The sequence below is a fragment of the Salvelinus namaycush genome, chromosome 9 (assembly GCF_016432855.1).
Source record: "Salvelinus namaycush isolate Seneca chromosome 9, SaNama_1.0, whole genome shotgun sequence".
In the NCBI taxonomy this organism is placed as follows: domain Eukaryota; kingdom Metazoa; phylum Chordata; class Actinopteri; order Salmoniformes; family Salmonidae; genus Salvelinus; species Salvelinus namaycush.
Window position 1 is genome coordinate 52,208,538 of NC_052315.1, and position 20,173 is coordinate 52,228,710.

The window sequence follows — 20,173 nt, forward strand, 5'->3', positions numbered from 1 at the left end:
ACACACACACACATAGCAACTACAGCACACAGGTAGACTGGAGACACGCACACACACAGCAACTACAGCACACAGGTATACTGGAGACACACACATAGGTAGACTAGACACACACACACACAGCAACTACAGCACACAGGTAGACTGGAGACACACACACATAGCAACTACAGCACACAGGTAGACTGGAGACACACACACACAGGTAGACTAGACACACACACACACATAGCAACTACAGCACACAGGTAGACTGGAGACACACACACACACACAGCAACTACAGCACACAGGTAGACTGGAGACACACACACACAGGTAGACTAGACACACACACACATAGCAACTACAGCACACAGGTAGACTGGAGACACACACACATAGCAACTACAGCACACAGGTAGACTGGAGACACACACACACACAGGTAGACTAGACACACACACACACATAGCAACTACAGCACACAGGTAGACTGGAGACACACACACACAGGTAGACTAGACACACACACACATAGCAACTACAGCACACAGGTAGACTGGAGACACACACACATAGCAACTACAGCACACAGGTAGACTGGAGACACACACACACAGGTAGACTAGACACACACACACATAGCAACTACAGCACACAGGTAGACTGGAGACACACACACATAGCAACTACAGCACACAGGTAGACTGGAGACACACACACACACAGGTAGACTAGACACACACACACATAGCAACTACAGCACACAGGTAGACTGGAGACACACACACACAGGTAGACTAGACACACACACACATAGCAACTACAGCACACAGGTAGACTGGAGACACACACACATAGCAACTACAGCACACAGGTAGACTGGAGACACACACACACAGGTAGACTAGACACACACACACATAGCAACTACAGCACACAGGTAGACTGGAGACACACACACATAGCAACTACAGCACACAGGTAGACTAGAGACACATACACACACAGCAACTACAGCACACAGGTAGACTAGAGACACACACACAGCAACTGCAGCACACAGGTAGACCAGAGACACACACACACACACACACATCAACTGCAGCACACAGGTAGACTAGAGAGAGAGAGAGACACACACACACACAGCAACTACAGCACACAGGTAGACTAGAGAGAGACACACACACACAGCAACTGCAGCACACAGGTAGACTAGAGAGAGACACACACACACACACACACACACACACACACACACACACACACACAGCAACTACAGCACACAGGTAGACTAGAGACACATACACACACACAGCAACTACAGCACACAGGTAGACTAGAGACACACACACACACACACACACACACACACAGGTAGACTAGACACACACACAGCAACTACAACACACAGGTAGACTGGAAACACACACACACACACAGGTAGACTAGAGAGAGACACACACACAGCAACTGCAGCACATAGGTAGACTAGAGAGAGCGAGAGACACACACACACACACACACAGCAACTACAGCACATAGGTAGACTAGAGACACACACACACAGCACACAGGTAGACTAGAGAGAGAGATACACACACAGCAACTGCAGCACACAGGTAGACTAGAGACACACACACACACATCAACTACAGCACACAGGTAGACTAGAGACACGCAACTACAGCACACACGTAGACTAGAGAGAGAGACACACACACACACACACACACACACACAGCAACTACAGCACATAGGTAGACTAGAGACACACACACACAGCACACAGGTAGACTAGAGAGAGAGACACACACACAGCAACTGCAGCACACAGGTAGACTAGAGACACACACACACACATCAACTACAGCACACATGTAGACTAGAGACACACACACACACACAGCAACTACAGCACACATGTAGACTAGAGAGACACACACACACACACAGCAACTACAGCACACATGTAGACTAGAGAGACACACACACACACACACACACAGCAACTACAGCACACATGTAGACTAGAGACACACACACACACACACAGCAACTACAGCACACATGTAGACTAGAGACACACACACACACACATAGCAACTACAGCACACAGGTAGACTGGAGACACGCACACACACAGCAACTACAGCACACAGGTAGACTGGAGACACACACACATAGCAACTACAGCACACAGGTAGACTGGAGACACACACACACAGGTAGACTAGACACACACACACATAGCAACTACAGCACACAGGTAGACTGGAGACACACACACACAGGTAGACTAGACACACACACACACATAGCAACTACAGCACACAGGTAGACTGGAGACACGCACACACACAGCAACTACAGCACACAGGTATACTGGAGACACACACACAGGTAGACTAGACACACACACACAGCAACTACAGCACACAGGTAGACTGGAGACACACACACATAGCAACTACAGCACACAGGTAGACTGGAGACACACACACACAGGTAGACTAGACACACACACACACATAGCAACTACAGCACACAGGTAGACTGGAGACACACACACACACAGCAACTACAGCACACAGGTAGACTGGAGACACACACACACAGGTAGACTAGACACACACACACATAGCAACTACAGCACACAGGTAGACTGGAGACACACACACATAGCAACTACAGCACACAGGTAGACTGGAGACACACACACACACAGGTAGACTAGACACACACACACATAGCAACTACAGCACACAGGTAGACTGGAGACACACACACACAGGTAGACTAGACACACACACACATAGCAACTACAGCACACAGGTAGACTGGAGACACACACACATAGCAACTACAGCACACAGGTAGACTGGAGACACACACACACAGGTAGACTAGACACACACACACATAGCAACTACAGCACACAGGTAGACTGGAGACACACACACATAGCAACTACAGCACACAGGTAGACTAGAGACACATACACACACACAGCAACTACAGCACACAGGTAGACTAGAGACACACACACAGCAACTGCAGCACACAGGTAGACCAGAGACACACACACACACACACATCAACTGCAGCACACAGGTAGACTAGAGAGAGAGAGAGACACACACACACACAGCAACTACAGCACACAGGTAGACTAGAGAGAGACACACACACACAGCAACTGCAGCACACAGGTAGACTAGAGAGAGAGACACACACACACACACACACAGCAACTACAGCACACAGGTAGACTAGAGACACATACACACACACAGCAACTACAGCACACAGGTAGACTAGAGACACACACACACACACAGCAACTACAGCACACAGGTAGACTAGAGAGAGACACACACACACACACACACACGCACACACACACACACACACACACACACACACACACACACACACACACACACAGGTAGACTAGACACACACACACACAGCAACTACAGCACACAGGTAGACTAGAGACACACACAGCAACTACAGCACACAGGTAGACTAGAGACACACACACAGCAACTGCAGCACACAGGTAGACCAGAGACACACACACACACACACATCAACTGCAGCACACAGGTAGACTAGAGAGAGAGAGAGACACACACACACACAGCAACTGCAGCACACAGGTAGACTAGAGAGAGAGAGAGACACACACACACAGCAACTGCAGCACACAGGTAGACTAGAGAGAGACACACACACACACACACACACACACACACAGCAACTACAGCACACAGGTAGACTAGAGACACATACACACACACAGCAACTACAGCACACAGGTAGACTAGAGACACACACACACACACACACACAGCAACTACAGCACACAGGTAGACTAGAGACACACACACACACACACAGGTAGACTAGACACACACACAGCAACTACAACACACAGGTAGACTGGAAACACACACACACACACAGGTAGACTAGAGAGAGACACACACACAGCAACTGCAGCACATAGGTAGACTAGAGACACACACACACACACACAGCAACTGCAGCACACAGGTAGACTAGAGAGAGCGAGAGACACACACACACACACAGCAACTACAGCACACAGGTAGACTAGAGACACGCAACTACAGCACACACGTAGACTAGAGAGAGAGACACACACACACACACACACACACACACACACAGCAACTACAGCACATAGGTAGACTAGAGACACACACACACAGCACACAGGTAGACTAGAGAGAGAGACACACACACAGCAACTGCAGCACACAGGTAGACTAGAGACACACACACACACATCAACTACAGCACACATGTAGACTAGAGACACACACACACACACACAGCAACTACAGCACACATGTAGACTAGAGAGACACACACACACACACAGCAACTACAGCACACATGTAGACTAGAGAGACACACACACACACACAGCAACTACAGCACACATGTAGACTAGAGACACACACACACACACACACAGCAACTACAGCACACATGTAGACTAGAGACACACACACACACACAGCAACTACAGCACACATGTAGACTAGAGACACACACACACACAGCAACTACAGCACACATGTAGACTAGAGACACACACACACACACACACAGCAACTACAGCACACAGGTAGACTAGAGAGAGAGAGAGACACACACACACACAGCAACTGCAGCACACAGGTAGACTAGAGAGAGAGAGAGACACACACACACACAGCAACTACAGCACACAGGTAGACTAGAGAGAGAGAGAGACACACACACACACAGCAACTGCAGCACATAGGCAGCCTGTTCATACACACATTCACATCAACAACACTTGCTTTGACTCTTGACATCTGGTCACTGATGAGTGTTGTATCTCTCTCTCTCTCCAGGAGCTGTTGAGGTTTCCAAAGCTCCACGATGCCATAGTAGAAGTGGTCACGTCCCTCCTCAGGAAACGGTTACCGGTCACCAATGAGATGGTGACAAGTTTTTCGGTTTACACTGCATTTGAAATGGATTATTCTTGAATGTTCTCTGCTCCACTTGTAGTGTGTTTGCTTATCTTTAGTGCACTCATTCCAACTCCTCCTCAGGTTCACAACCTGGTGGCCATAGAGTTGGCCTATATTAACACCAAGCACCCTGACTTTGCTGATGCCTGTGGCCTCATGAACAACAACATAGAGGTAAGAAACATTCACAGCTTTTAGAAATGGCTTTATTCTGTGTTTTCTAACTTTCTTATACAGTACTCGAAGTGTTGTAATCGTGTTGTTAATAATTAGCAGTAACGGTTGTCTCCTAGGAACAGAGACGCAATAGAATGAGAGAGCTTCCGTCCTCAGTTCCCAGGGAAAAGGTAACAGAACACACTCAAGACTCTCCCTCTTTCATTGTGCTTTTGATTTGTCGAATTTCTACAACGATTGTTTCTTTACTGCGCCAAGTGACGATTTCTACCTTTTACAGCAGAGATATAAGCCATATGTTGTTTTGTTTCCACACCAGACTGTCGCAGCTCATTCAGTAAAGTTGTTCTTCCGTTGCTGGCTTTTTAGGTCCTATTTTCGAACTCTGTCCACTCTTCCTCCTCTCTCTCTCTCTCTCTCTCTCTCTAGTCCTTTAAGGGCCCAGGTGGTCAGTCTCTCTCCCCCACTGAGCTTTCTCCCCCCGAGGGAGAGGGACCCAAGGTGTGTCACTGTGTGCCACTCACCCACCCAATGCCTGCATGGCCCTGCCTGCATCCTACCTCAACCAAGATTGGGGCCCATTTCATTTCAGGAAGTTAGCTGAAAATCCTGTTTTCATTAGTTCCTTAAAATGTCAGTTAATTTCCTGAATTGACTGAATTGCAATGGACTTTCCACTGACCCACCCTCATACTTCCCTCTGCAACCCTGTAGACGATCCTACTTTGTGTAGGGCGCACTTCTGAATTCCCCTTATCTGTTCCCCTTCAATGTCCCACAGATATGTTTTAATAAATTGATGAGCCCCCCACCCTAACTAACTCCACCCCCCCCTGAGGATGAACTTTGATTCTGTCATTACGTTCCCCATCTTACACCTCTTTCCGGCATGTGTACTTCTATACGGAGGAAGGGTCCTGGAGTGATCTCTTTGTACAATATGGCCCTGCCGCCGTCAGAATGCCATTTTTTAAATCCAAAAAGTCAGTATATGTATCTACAGACATGACTGTGTAGTCTGTAGATGTTACATCATACACGCCTAGGTGATGTAATAGCCCTGACAGAAGCATGCTCCGTCTTTGGGAATAAATTCTAACGAGCATATTGATTGTTGCTGTCTTGAGCAGTTCTTTCTTGTCAAATCGATTTTTTTTTAATCTCAAGGAGACACCTGTGTAAGTAAAGGATGAATCGATAACGGTGAATAAACCACTAGACGAGATCTCTAACCAGTCTGTCTATTTCCTTGTCTCCAGGCTGCAGGTGGGGGTCCTCAGGGGGACCAGGATGGAGGGACGGGGAACTGGAGGGGCATGCTGAAGAAGGGAGATGAGGGGATGGGTGGCGATAGATCCATGCTCCAGACCTCCAACCCTGCCAGCCCTCAGAGGGGCCACGCTGTCAACCTGCTGGATGTGGTGGGTAATCTCTTCTAGTCAGATACTCGGTCCCAATTCTATCACTATACCTTTTTGACGTTTGCAGAACTGTGATCTTGGTTAACCCGAAACTAAAGTCTGACGTAGTTAGTCGGCTGCTCGATTAAGTTCTGGGTCCAACACGTGATAAGAGATGGTAGACCGGAACGAGGCGCTCCGCCCTCTCTGCAAGTTATGGGCCGAATGTCTCCTCCCCGTCCCGAAAATCAAAAGATGACAACCTGCGAAATCTTAACGCCTCTAAATAACCAGTGACGAAAAACACTGGAACTACTGCTGCTTATTACCCCATGCCTTCCATTCCTTCCTGACAGATTCCAGAGTACCGGTTATGTTGATGTAGATCTGTCCACAAGAGATGAGCAGAACTGTGAAGTGTAAGCCATTTAATATGGTGGAAACGTCTCACTACTCTGCTTATGCCTATCCAGCGCCTTCAGATCTGCAGACATTGAAGGGTTAGGGCCAAGGAGGGGTAGGAATGGAATGGGACTAGCTACTGCTCGAAGTCCAAACAAGTTCCATAGCACCACAATGTCAATGACCTCTGAGAAGTAGCACGTCAGTGATTGGTCTGCTTGACTGTGTATCCCCCCCAGCCTGTTCCCGTTTCCAGGAAGCTGTCTTCTCGAGAGCAGCGGGACTGTGAGGTCATCGAGAGACTCATCAAGTCCTACTTCCTCATCGTCAGGAAAAACATCCAGGACAGGTATGGTGCTGCTCTGCTTGACTTGCTGTTAAGACTCCCTCTCCTGGGGTTTCTGTACGATGTTGAAATAGTTTCTGTGTTTCATTCTCTTTTCTACTTGGCGCCGTCTCGATTGCTTAAAGATCTGCACTTAAGAGTCCAATTTTATTTATTTTTCTCAATCTCACACTCTTTTTCTCTCATCCACCCTTTCTATACTTTTCTCTCCCTTTGCGCTCTGCCCTGCAGCGTGCCCAAGGCGGTGATGCACTTCTTAGTGAACCATGTGAAAGACAGCCTGCAGAGTGAGCTGGTGGGTCAGCTGTACAAGGCAGGTCTGTTAGATGACCTGCTCACTGAGTCTGAAGACATGGCCCAGAGACGCAATGAGGCTGCAGACATGCTCAAGGTAGTGTGTGTGTGTGTGTGTGTGTGTGTGTGTGTGTGTGTGTGTGTGTGTGTGTGTGTGTGTGTGTGTGTGTGTGTGTGTGTGTGTGTGTGTGTGTGTGTGTGTGTGTGTGTGTGTGTACGTACACATACTATTTGTATCTAAACTCAACAAAAAAAGAAACGTCCCTTTTTCAGGACCCTGTCTAAGATCATTCGTAAAAATCCAAATAACTTCAAAGATCTTCATTGTAAAGGGTTTAAACACTGTTTCCCATGCTTGTTCAATGAACCATAAGCAATTAATGAACATGTACCTGTGTAACCGTCGTTAAGACGCTTACAGACGGTAGGCAATTATGGTCACAGTTATGAAAACTTGGGACACTAAAGAGGCCTTTCTACTGACTGAAAAACACCAAAAGAAAGATGCCCAGTCTCCCTGCTCATCTGTGTGAATGTGCCTTAGGCATGCTGCAAGGAGGCATGAGGACTGCAGATGTGGTCAGGGCAATGTCCATACTTTGAGACGCCTAAGACAGCGCTACAGGGAGATAGGACTGACAGCTGATTGTCCTCACAGTGTCAGACCACATGTAACAACACCTGCACAGGATCGGTACACCTGAACATCACACCTGTGGGACAGGTACAGGATGGCAACAACAACTGCCCGAGTTACACCAGGAACGCACAATCCCTCCATCAGTGCTCAGACTGTCCGCAATAGGCTGAGAGGGGCTGGACTGAGGGCTTGTAGGCCTGTTGTAAGGCAGGTCCTCACCAGACATCACCGGCAACAACGTTGCTTATGGGCACAAACCCACCGTCGCTGGACCAGACGGGACTGGCAAAAAGTGCTCTTCACTGACGAGTCGCGGTTTTGTCTCACCAGGGGTGATGGTCAGATTCGCGTTTATCGTTGAAGGAATGAGCGTTACACTGAGGCTTGTACTCTGGGGCGGGATCGATTTGGAGGTGGAGGTTCCGTTACGGTCTGGGGCGATGTGTCACAGCAGGCAATCTCAACGCTGTACATTACAGGGAAGACATCCTCCTCCCTCATGTGGTACCCTTCCCGCAGGCTCATCCTGACATGACCCTCCAGCATGACAATGCCACCAGCCATACTGCTCATTCTGTGCGTGATTTCCTGCAAGAGCCCGGATCTCAATCCCATTGAGCACGTCTGGGACCTGTTGGATCGGAGGGTGAGGACTAGGGTCATTCCCCCAAGAAATGTCCGGAAACTTGCAGGTGCCTTGGTGGAAGAGTGGGGCAACGTCTCACAGCAAGAACTGGCAAATCTGGTGCAGTCCATGAGCAGGAGATGCATTGCAGTACTAAATGCAGCTGGTGGCCACACTAGATACTGACTTTTGATTTTGACCCTCCCCCTTAGTTCAGAGATGCATTATTCCATTTCTGTTAGTCACATGTCTGTGGAACTTGTTCAGCTTATGTCTGTTGTTAAATCTTGTTATGTTCATACAAATATTTACACATGTTAAGTTTGCTAAAAATAAATGCAGTTGACAGTGAGAGGACATTTCTTTTCTTGCTGAATTTATATGAAAGGTTTGACCCCCTCCATCCTATGTCCACAGGCCTTGCAGAAAGCCAGTCAGGTGATTGCTGAGATCAGAGAAACACACCTGTGGTGAGGGCCTCTACCTCCATACGCTCTCCCTCCCACATGGACACTATGCCCTACACTCTTCCCCTAAGCCCTGTTCTCTCAAACCTACCTGGACTGCAGTGCAGAGATGGCCAACTTGAAAATGCACTGGTGTCAATTGGTTTAAAGCGTCTCAATTCTCCCATCCTTCTCCTGAAGTGTGCACTTGTACACTCCCCGTCTTGGATTTAAAGCGGTCGATTAGTGCCAGCATTGGCAGGAGGGACCTTCCCCCATTTGTTAATTCCATGATGGGGAGTGTAGAAGTGCACACTTCTGGAGATGAGTGGAGAATCGGGAGGTACGTTTTGAATATAGTTTTATGATGTATTATGTAGTCTTGAGCTACACGAAGGGCAGTACATATCTTTGCCTGCACCACAAACACACACACACACACACACACACACAGGAGCGCTCCTGTCCAAAGTATCTTTCATATGTAAGTACAGTAAATACCATGTAAGGTGTGAGGCATACCTAATGAAGAATGTTTGTCCCTAAATGTAGAGTTAAAATAAAGCTAGAAATGGCAAACCTTATAGATGTTTACTGTAGTCTCTGTCTGGATGCTGTGTTTTAAATGCTGTCTGTTTTGATCATGGTTGCCTATCTACATGTAGTGTCGCTGTCTATGCTACTGTTGAACATGTCAACTCTCATTTGCGTTGATTTTCCCAGAGAGAGAAATACCACTCTTTCACATATAATTTTTTTTGTGTGATTTGATGTTTTTCACCTAACATGTAAATGTATCATACACCCAGTCTCGTATGTTTAGTTTACTCCTGACCATGCCTAAACACTAAATGTGTTTACAACTACTGAATTATCTATGGCCCATGTGCTATATATATTTTTTTCTCAGTGTATCTCACTGGCGAATGGAAAATTTGGTATAGTAGTATGTGAATTTAGGGAACACCCACAATATCAATGTGCACTGAGAGAGTCCTAATATAGAGTTACTCCCCTCTTGCCCTCAGACCAGCCTCAATTTGTCAGGGCATGGACTCTACAAGGTGTCGAAAGCGTTCCACAGGTATGCCGGCCCATGTTGACTCCAATGCTTCCCACAGTTGTCAAGTTGGCTGGATGTGCTTAGGGTGGTGGACCATTGCTGATACACACGGGAAACTTGAGTGTGGAAAAACCCTGCAACATTGCAGTTCTTGACACTTAAAACCGGTGAACGCCTGGCACCTACCATACTCGGTTCAAAGGCACTTAAATGTTTTGTCTTGCCCGTTCACCCTCTGAATGAAACATACGCAATCTGTCTCAAGGCTTAAAAATCCTTTAACACAAAGTTTAAAAAAGTATATCCTTTAAACTACTACTAGTTTGTTGTAGCAATCAATTGTCCCATTTAACATTAGCAACATATTTCATACGTCACCATATCAGTTCTCGCTCGCTCGTGTCCACTGAGCCGTTGGGCCCACCCTGCAACCTCATTAAATAACACTAGGCTGGCCTCTTGCTAGCTGTCATTCATGCGAGGAGCTGAAGCTCATTGGTTAGAACTTGAATTGCTACGGGGTCGGCCCACGTGGGGGAAAATGGCGTGGCACAGCGTTAAGAAAAGCTGTGCCAGGGATTTCGTGGCTAATTAAGGTAAGACAGTAATTCTGCATGTATGAACTGCACATTGACACATCCAGCCCAATGCGGGAGGTTTAAAAAAAGACTTTCAAAGTACCGGCGCATGTCTTTTAAAACTAAAATGTCAGTACAGAGCTAAATTGTGTGACTAGTATGTTCCAAAAGGGGTGTCAGTGTTGGACTCATTTATTGACTTGATATACAGTGATAGTCTGACGCTATGCCAGACAGAACACCACAGATGAACACACATCATGGGCCGATCCCTGGCGTCGTGGCGGTTCGCCCGACTGTAGCGATTGCTCCTTTACCTCACCCGGACCATCTTCTTGCCGCGACCTTTGATGCTGAAAGGGGCAGGAAAGAGTTACAAAGCTTTATCTCAAACCTGCCATGCTCGACAGGTAGCCAGGTAGTAAGCCAGCCCTGTGGTGCCAGTGGATGTCTTTCAATTACAGCAGTTTTGTTCATTCTAATTATCTACTCTTCACTCAATTGTGCATTTGTTCACTCTCCCTCACTCGTGTAAAATCATTGGATTGGTGCAATCATGGCCAGTCCATTCCTTTTGAGTCTGTGGGGGGAGTGTTTGAGTGCACACTTTGGGACTGCAGATGTGGTCCACTTACAACTCAAGTGTGAATGAGTTTAATGTTATCAGTCAGATGTCAAGTTCAGTGCAATCAATCCGGTGTAAAATAGGGTTTTTAGGCTTGTTTTTTTGTTGTAATAATGGGGAATGGTTTCATTCTGCAATTTCAGACCACACCATGTTTTCTCCTTTTAAAATGAATAGGAGCTAATGCATAGATGCTACATACAGATCTGGACACAGATGCTGTGTAAACAATGGATATGAATGGTGAAATTATCAGGGGTTGGGAAGCTATAGTTCTTTAGCTACATGGTTCAGACAGAAGTGTAGGGCGGGAGATGCAACTGAAATTTGGTAGGTGGGGAGAGAGGATGAAATGAAATGCTCTATCTGAATTAGGCCCGCAGAATTATACCTATGGAGTAGCGGCTTCCAAGAGTTGGCTTAAAAGGAAGTTTGACCATACTGCCATGGCTATCAGGAATTCCAATCTACTGAAACAATAAGCTGTAATAGACCTTTCCTGGTGGGCGCTGATGTTAAAAGACTTGGCTTGAGAACCAGACATGGCAGTTTCAAACCCCCTATGTGCAGATTGTCAACATATAAAGTGTAAAAAAAAAAAAAAAATCTTAGGTTTGCTTTCTTATGCTGTAAGGAGCTACACATTTGCATGTTGTGGTAATATTAGGTTAAACTTATAATATACAATTTTTCCAAATGTCCTTGAAATATTGTGAGGACGTCCAAGACAAGATCAAATGTATATTGCCTGAACATCATTGGAATGTTTTGTTAAACCTATCTAAAACCAATATGCTAAGAACGTCATAAAAAACAGACTTATTTGGAAAATTGTGGAATATTGTGCAACTTTTGTGAATATCACAAGAAAATTCTTGCACATTAATAAGGGTATGTCCTGTGTAATCTAACTTCAACGTTGTATGAATGTCATCACAACAGAGCATCTGTTGCGTAATGTATCCCACAACCTAATTAAATGGGACCCTTTAAAGAACTCAATGCCCGTTCCGTCAACATTCTTGCAACATCAAACTAATGCTTTATTCAACCTAATACAAACATGATCTGAATGTCAGCCCTACTGGACAGTTTTAGTGCTTTGAGAACCTACCTCGTCATATCCCCACAATGTTACCACAACCTAAAGACGTGTTAGAAACTTTTAAACATAAAAAAATGTGTTCTGGGAACGTTCCTGTAACATCAGGTTAATGTTTTTTGCACCCTAAAAGAAACATTTTATAATCATCCGCACAACTAGACAGTGATTGTGTTTTGGGAACATATCTTTTCCCCACAATGTTCCCACCAGACTGTTCCCAGAACAAATGTATTATGTTCTTTAAAAGTTCCTAACACATTTCTTGAAAGAACAGACCAAATGTGTTCTGGGAACATTCTTGTAACATTAGGTGAATGTTTTATACGAACATTGTATAATCATCAGCATGACTGGACAGTTTTTGTGTTATGAGAACATTTTTGTGAAGTGTGTGTGTGTGTGTGTGTGTGTGTGTGTGTGTGTGTGTGTGTGTGTGTGTGTGTGTGTGTGTGTGTGTGTGTGTGTGTGTGTGTGTGTGTGTGTGTGTGTGTGTGTGTGCGCTAGGTAAAGGTGACTTACATTGTACTTCTGTTTCTTGAGTTTCTCACAGAGGTCAAACTTCTCAGCCTCCAGCTCCATTATCCACGGCCACATCTCATTGGCTGTTGCCCTGCAGGGAGAAGGCCAATCAGAACACTGTTGTTGTCTCACTGAAGAATCTATATCACTTGAACCATTCAGATAGTCATGTTCAGTCATATATTGAAAAAACAACGGCATCATGCTTGAGTTTGTCCTCATTCAGATTGTCGATGCTGAGAGGTTTCCTGCGGTCAGCAAGAATCTTCTTCTCCCTCGGTCTGTTTTTTGGCTCCTTTACGGTTTTCACTCTGGGCATTGCATTTCCATTGGACCATTCTATTCCACATTTCTGCCCTGAAGCAGGTGTTACTCAAAACACACCCGGGTGCAACTTCGCTAAACTGCGTACAGTAAGTGTATATTTTTTTAAATATATGAAGGTTAAGTTCCAAATATTTTCGAAACTGTATTGCAAGCGAGGTGTATTAACGTTTAGAAAGAGCATTTGGGCAGCGTCGGTGCATTTTCCCCCGGAAAAATTAAACAGTACGTGGAATGACCCAATGCAATGCAATTTAAGTCATGATAAGGGCAACATATACTGAGTGCCCTCGGAACAGTCTCAATTCGTTGGGGCATGATGGACGACTGTACAAGGTGTCGAAAGCGTTCCACAGCGATGCTGGACCATGTTGACGGTAATGCTTCCCACAGTTGTGTCAAGTTGGCTGAATGTCCTTAGAGTGGTAGACCATTCTTGACACAAGGGAACCTATTGAGCGTGAAAAAACAAATCCGGTGCGCCTGGCACCTACTACCATACCCTGTCCAAAGGCACTTACATCTTCTCTTGCCCTTTCACCATCTGAATGGCACACATACAGTACACAATCCATGTCTCAGTTGTCTTAAGCCTTAAAATATACTTATTTAACTTGTCTCCTCCCCTTCCTCTACACTGATTGAAGTGGATTTAACAAGTGACATCAATAAGAGATCATAGACTGACCAGGTGAAAGCTATGTCATGGAAAAAGCATGTGTCCTTAATGTTTTGAACACTCAGTGTGTACACCAGCAGCCAGTCTTTACTAGTCTAATTCATTACAATAATTTTAGGAAAACCTAAATTTAATCGACAGACTTTCAGACAAAGCCAAAATAAATCTTTCCTTCTTCCTCCCTTCACAAAAGAGGTGGCATGAAAACAAAATAAAAAGTTCATTAGTTTGATATAGCAGAAGATAATTTTTTTTAAATAAAAAAATATGATACTCACTGCACTTCCTTCACTTCTTCTGTGTCTGACATTTTGTTTTATTTGAACCCTAAAATACAAAATCCGCCTTTACTTGAGTACGTAATATGGCTCTAAGAGTAATCAGGGATGTACTTTTCAGACTAGTAGAAAGGGTGCCAAACTAGGCTGCTGGCTAGTGAGATTTTGTCTTTTCAAATATCGCGTGTCACAGATGTTGGTCTACTAGCCTGGCTGGCCAGTGCCTAAAACCCTTAAATTCTATCCCTGAGAGTAACCCATACCCATAAGCTACCATCATCACGTCCCACTATCACAGCACTCAATCTTCCTCTCGACATCTGAAGTGTTTGCTCTGGCTTGTACACTTGTTCAGAGGACATTGTCAGTCTGATCAATTACTTAGCTGCTCTTAGAAGAACACTACCAGTCAAAATTTCGGGCACGCCTACTCATTCAACTGTTTTTATTTATTTTTTACGATTTTATACATTGCAGAATTGTCACCTATAGTCCCTCTCCGGCCTCTAGTTCATCAGCCTGCTGATTATCCCGCGCACCTGTCACCATCGTCAAGCGCACCTGACACTCACCTGGACTCCATCACCTCCTTGATTATCTTCCCTATATCTGTCACTCCCCTTGGTTCTTTCCTCGGGTGTTGTTGACTCTGTTTCATGTCGGTGCGTTGGTTGTGTTTCGTGGTTATTGTTTTGTTTATTTAATAAAACACTCACTCCCTGTACTTGCTTTCCGACTCTCAGTGCACTCGTTACAAGAATAATAGTGAAGACATCAAAACTATGAAATGACACATGGAATCATGTAAACAAATCAAAATATGTTTTATATTTGAGATTCATCAAAGTTGCCACCGTTTGCCTTGATGACAGCTTTGCACAATCTTGGCATTCTTTCAACCAGCTTCATGAGGTAGTCACCTGAAATGCATTTCAATTAACAGGTGTGCCTTAAAAGTTCATTTGTGGAATTTCTTTCCTTCTTAATGCGTTTGAGCCAATCAGTTGTGTTGTGACAAGGTAGGGGTGGTATACAGAAGACCAAGTCCATTTTAATGCAAGAACAGCTCAAATAAGCAAAGAGAAACGTCAGTCCGTTACTTTAACAGATGAAGGTCAGTCAATACGGAAAATGTCAAGAACTTTTAAAGTTTCTTCAAGTGCAGTTGCAAAAACCATCAAGCGCTATGATGCAACTGGCTCTCATGAGGACCGCCACAGGAAAGGAAGACCCAGAGTTACCTCAGCTGCAGAGGATAAGTTCATTAGAGTTACCAGCCTCAGAAATTGCAGCCCAAATAAATGCTTCAGAGTTCAAGGAATAGACACATCTCAATATCAACAGTTCAGAGGAGACTGTGTGAATCAGGCCTTCATGGTCAGATTGCTGCAAAGAAACTACTACTAAAGGACATCAATAAGAAGAAGAGACTTGCTTGGGCAAAGAAACACGGGCAATGGACATTAGACCGGTGGAAATCCTTCCTTTGGTCTGATGAGTCCAAATTTGAGATTTTTGATTCCAAACGCCATGTCTTTGTGAGACGCAGAGAAGGTGAACGGATGATCTCCGCATGTGTGGTTCCCACAGTGAAGCATGGAGGAGGATATGTGATGGTGTGGGGGTGCTTTGCTGGTGACACTGCCTGTGATTTATTTAGAATTCAAGGCACACTTAGCCAGAATGGCTATCACAGCATTCTGCAGCGATACACCAACCCATCTGGTTTGCACTTAGTGGGACTATCATTTGTTTTTCAACAGGACAATGACCCAACGCACTTCCAGGCTGTGTAAGGGCTATTTGATCAAGAAGGATAGTGATGGAATACTGCATCAGATGACCTGGCCTCCACAATCACCTGACCTCAACCCAATTGAGATGGTTTGGGATGAGTTGGACCGTAGAGTGAAGGAAAAGCAGCCAACAAGTGCTCCGCATATGTGGGAACTCCTTCAAGACGGTTGGAAATGCATTCCAGGTGACTACCTCATGAAGCTGGTTGAGAGAATGCCAAGAGTGTGCAAAACTGTCATCAAGGCAAAGGGTGGCTACTTTGAAGAATCTAAAGTATAAAATGTATTTAGATTGTTTTGTTACTACATGATTCCATATTTGTTATCTCATAGTTTTGATGTCTTCACTATTATTCTACAATGTACAAAATAGTGAAAATAAAGAAAAACCCTTGAATAAGTAGGTGTGTCCAAACTTTTGACTGGTACTGTATATAACTAAATTGTATTTAATGAGGGCTTGATCCACACAACATTGCACTCATCCATACTCCCTTCTAGAGATACAAGGAGTCTACAGGTCATGGTCTCGTCTGACCAGTAGAAAAGGACATAAACCTTATACCGAGTCTCAACTGGGATAGCGGCCAAGTACACTGTCTGCTTTAGGCACTAACAGGACTGTCAGTTACGTACTTCAGGACAGGTGGGGAGATCTTCCAGACCCTTCACCACTCATGAAATTGAACCTCATGTCATGCCTACCCTATGGTGATGTCCAACTGCCTGCCAGAGCCCTGTCAGTGGCTTTAGAAATGTGAGTCATGCTTTATTTGAAAGGTACCTGCATCAGGGTACCTACAGCACATAACAACTTTATATGACGCATATAACATCCATAAGCCATACATAAATCAAATCAAATCAAATTGTATTAGTCACATGCGCCGAATACCTTACAGCCCTTAACCAACAATGCAGTTTAAAATAAATACAGATAATAAAAATAATAAGTAATTAAACAATAGCGAGACTATATATAGGGGGGTAACGGTACAGAGTCAATGTGCGGGGGCACCGGTTAGTTAAGGTAATATGTACATGTAGGTAGAGTTATTAAAGTGACTATGCATAAATGATAACAACAGAGTAGCAGAGGTGTAAAAGAGGGGGGGGGGGGTGCAAATAGTCTTTTGATAGGTGTTCAGGAGTCTTATGGCTTTCGGGTAGAAGCTGTTTAGAAGCCTCTTGGACCTAGACTTGATGCTCTGGAACTGCTTGCTGTGCGGTAGCAGAGAGAACAGTCTATGACTAGGGTGGCTAAATCATTCACAAGCAGTACATAAGCATATCATTGTGAATTTGTTATACACTTCTTATGTAGGTAACCTTCAAATAAAGTGTCACTGAAATGTATGAGCGCGCTCCACTCCCCCACTGCCTCCTCTCAGTCCTAGAGAGACTAAATGGTCAAGATAATGAGCACGCTAAGAACCATCCAAATTGATATCTGCTCTAGCTGTGTCACGTTGATTTGTGATGAATTCCAAGGTAACGTAAAGGTATGTCTGGATGTAAATACATGTCAGTATGAAGTAATTGCCCTTACCTGAGCCCAAGGCAGAGAGGGAGAGACAGATACAGAGGCTGCAATTCCTTGGGGGTTCAGAATCCTAACAGGTTTGTTTGGGCAAAAAAGGCTACGTAGTGTGGCCCTTCCTACTCATGTGACTGCATTGCCCTATGGTTGTTCAGATATTGTTAGAACCTTAGACAATGGAACCCCAACATATCAGAAGGCATGCACACGCATACATGCACGTACAGACACGCAGGGTTTCATTGACCACATTCCTTGACATGAAAAACGTTTCCGATCTCTTTGTCCACCGTTCGCCTTTTGAGAACATCATTCATCCGTTTAAAACATTCACAAGCTATTGAATAAAAACACAACATCCAAGAACAAAACTATGACACATTCTTAGCTTTTTATATTTGTTTTATTGATGTAGCAGGGACAAAGAACATCTCGAATCGAAACCTTTGGACAAGGCAGTTCATTACAATAGACATTAGGACTTACTTGACTTACAATACTCTCCTTTGCCTCAAGTTTCAAACAAAAAGGAGCATTCACAGAGATCGATACCACCTCATACTCAAGAATGCCAAAGTCAAACATCAGTGAGTAAAGAACTGTATTTTAATTAGACGCCGAGTACAGTATTGTATTTTGGTATACATCAGTAAAGTCAACTGTATATAGACAGATGGGTCCTTACTTTTCCCCTTAACTTGCAATATGGTGCAAATCTCAGCTCATATTACTCTGTGGGAACAATTCCCATGGTGTTTCAAAAATGATGCAAAGATTCCTTTAAAAAATAAAATACAATGAATTATGTGAAAATGTGTAAACAAAAGAGAACATTCTTAAGAATCCCCAGAACATTTGACATATTTGGTTTTGAAGTGATAGATGCGGTAACGAGGTCAATAGAAGTCGACCAAAACAATGGAAATGGAAATGCCATGGAAACGCATGGGGGAAAGATGCCATGGAGGAAAGATCCTGAATCTCCTTATTGCCCCGAGCAAAATGTGCCTACATTTAGGCTATTGTCTATGTGTCTTTGAAACTATGTTGAGGTAAAAAATTGGAGAATAATGCTTATATTGATGTCTACCCCAATACATGTTTATATCATCGTCATCAATCAACTGCATTACAGTTAAAAACGACTTTCACTACCACCACCGATTTTTCTATGCTAGCTACGCTACCAGCTTCTACGAATGGGAGTTAGCATTTAGCGGTCACTTCTTCTAAACCTGAAAATGGACTACTTCTAAATGTTATGCAGCGTAAACAGCCAAATATATCCAAATCGAACTTTAGTAACGACATTGTGCACCTGTTACAATATATAAATCATGACAGATTTGACTTTGTTAGATCAGATAGGGGAGGAGATGGCGCCGACAGAGAGGGCTGCCTCGCTTCTAGCTCTTACAAGCATTTCGCTACACCCGCAATAACATCTGCTAAACACGTGATCGTGACCAATCCTATTTGATTTGAGATTTGTTGAATGTGCGCCAATCCGGTGTCCTTCTATCCCCCATGGTCTATGTCCCATTGACCTCTTTACTACATCTATACCTCCTCACTGTTTAAAACGTTGGTCCAAAAAACCTCGTCTCTTTGGTTTAGTTGTGAAAATCTTCATGGAACAATGTGATATGACTCCTGTCTCTATGGATGATTGTTAACTTTAGTCAAACGGTCACACCTTTCCTGGATAGCTCTTCATTCCAATAGCCTTATTATACATTGAGACCTTTAAGCCCAACCAAGGAGTGATTAACCCCCTGATAATCTTGCTACAGTCCTGGGCATTATTTATCCAATGATTTTGAAGGGGGTTAGTTTAGCAACCAGTGCTTATTGGGAAATAAGTTGTAGTTCATGGTTTATGTCACCTGGAGAGCAGAGCCATTCAATATACATGTATACGGTGTCCATATTAGGACAGCCTCCTCGTGACCATGTGGCAGTCCGAATATTGACATCCGTAAACATAAAATAGGTCAAGTATTTAGAGGCTTATCAGCCCAAACCCAGCTAAGCGGGACAAAAGTATCAGTCAACGAAAAGTATATTTGGGAGGAAAAAAACAGCTGTGATGCAATAATAGTCATTTTGACATTTCCACAAATGGAATACAACATGTGATCACATGTCAAAAAAGCCGTGATAGTGTGTATACTGCTAATTCATAACTAAAATACCCCATACATACTGTACGACTGAATAATGTGAATTTGCACTGCAATGACACCATCACATCACCATTACACTGTGAGCAAAGATATCGAAGCGATGAATGTGACAAACATCTATCCTGA

The 20,173-nt window shown here is 44.4% G+C and overlaps 1 protein-coding gene across 1 annotated transcript in view; it reads left to right on the forward strand.

Moving 5' to 3' along the window:
• LOC120054171 (dynamin-1-like protein) overlaps positions 1-9,938 on the forward strand; it is a 34,157-nt gene extending 24,219 nt beyond the window's left edge. Inside the window, exons 12-18 of the mRNA XM_039001610.1 lie at positions 4,902-4,991; positions 5,106-5,198; positions 5,318-5,371; positions 6,461-6,622; positions 7,243-7,352; positions 7,581-7,740; positions 9,326-9,938. Coding sequence (XP_038857538.1) covers positions 4,902-4,991; positions 5,106-5,198; positions 5,318-5,371; positions 6,461-6,622; positions 7,243-7,352; positions 7,581-7,740; positions 9,326-9,382 — 726 coding nt within the window. The 3' untranslated portion in view covers positions 9,383-9,938. The remainder of the gene's footprint in view (positions 1-4,901; positions 4,992-5,105; positions 5,199-5,317; positions 5,372-6,460; positions 6,623-7,242; positions 7,353-7,580; positions 7,741-9,325) is intronic.
• The last annotated feature ends 10,235 nt before the right edge of the window (positions 9,939-20,173 follow it).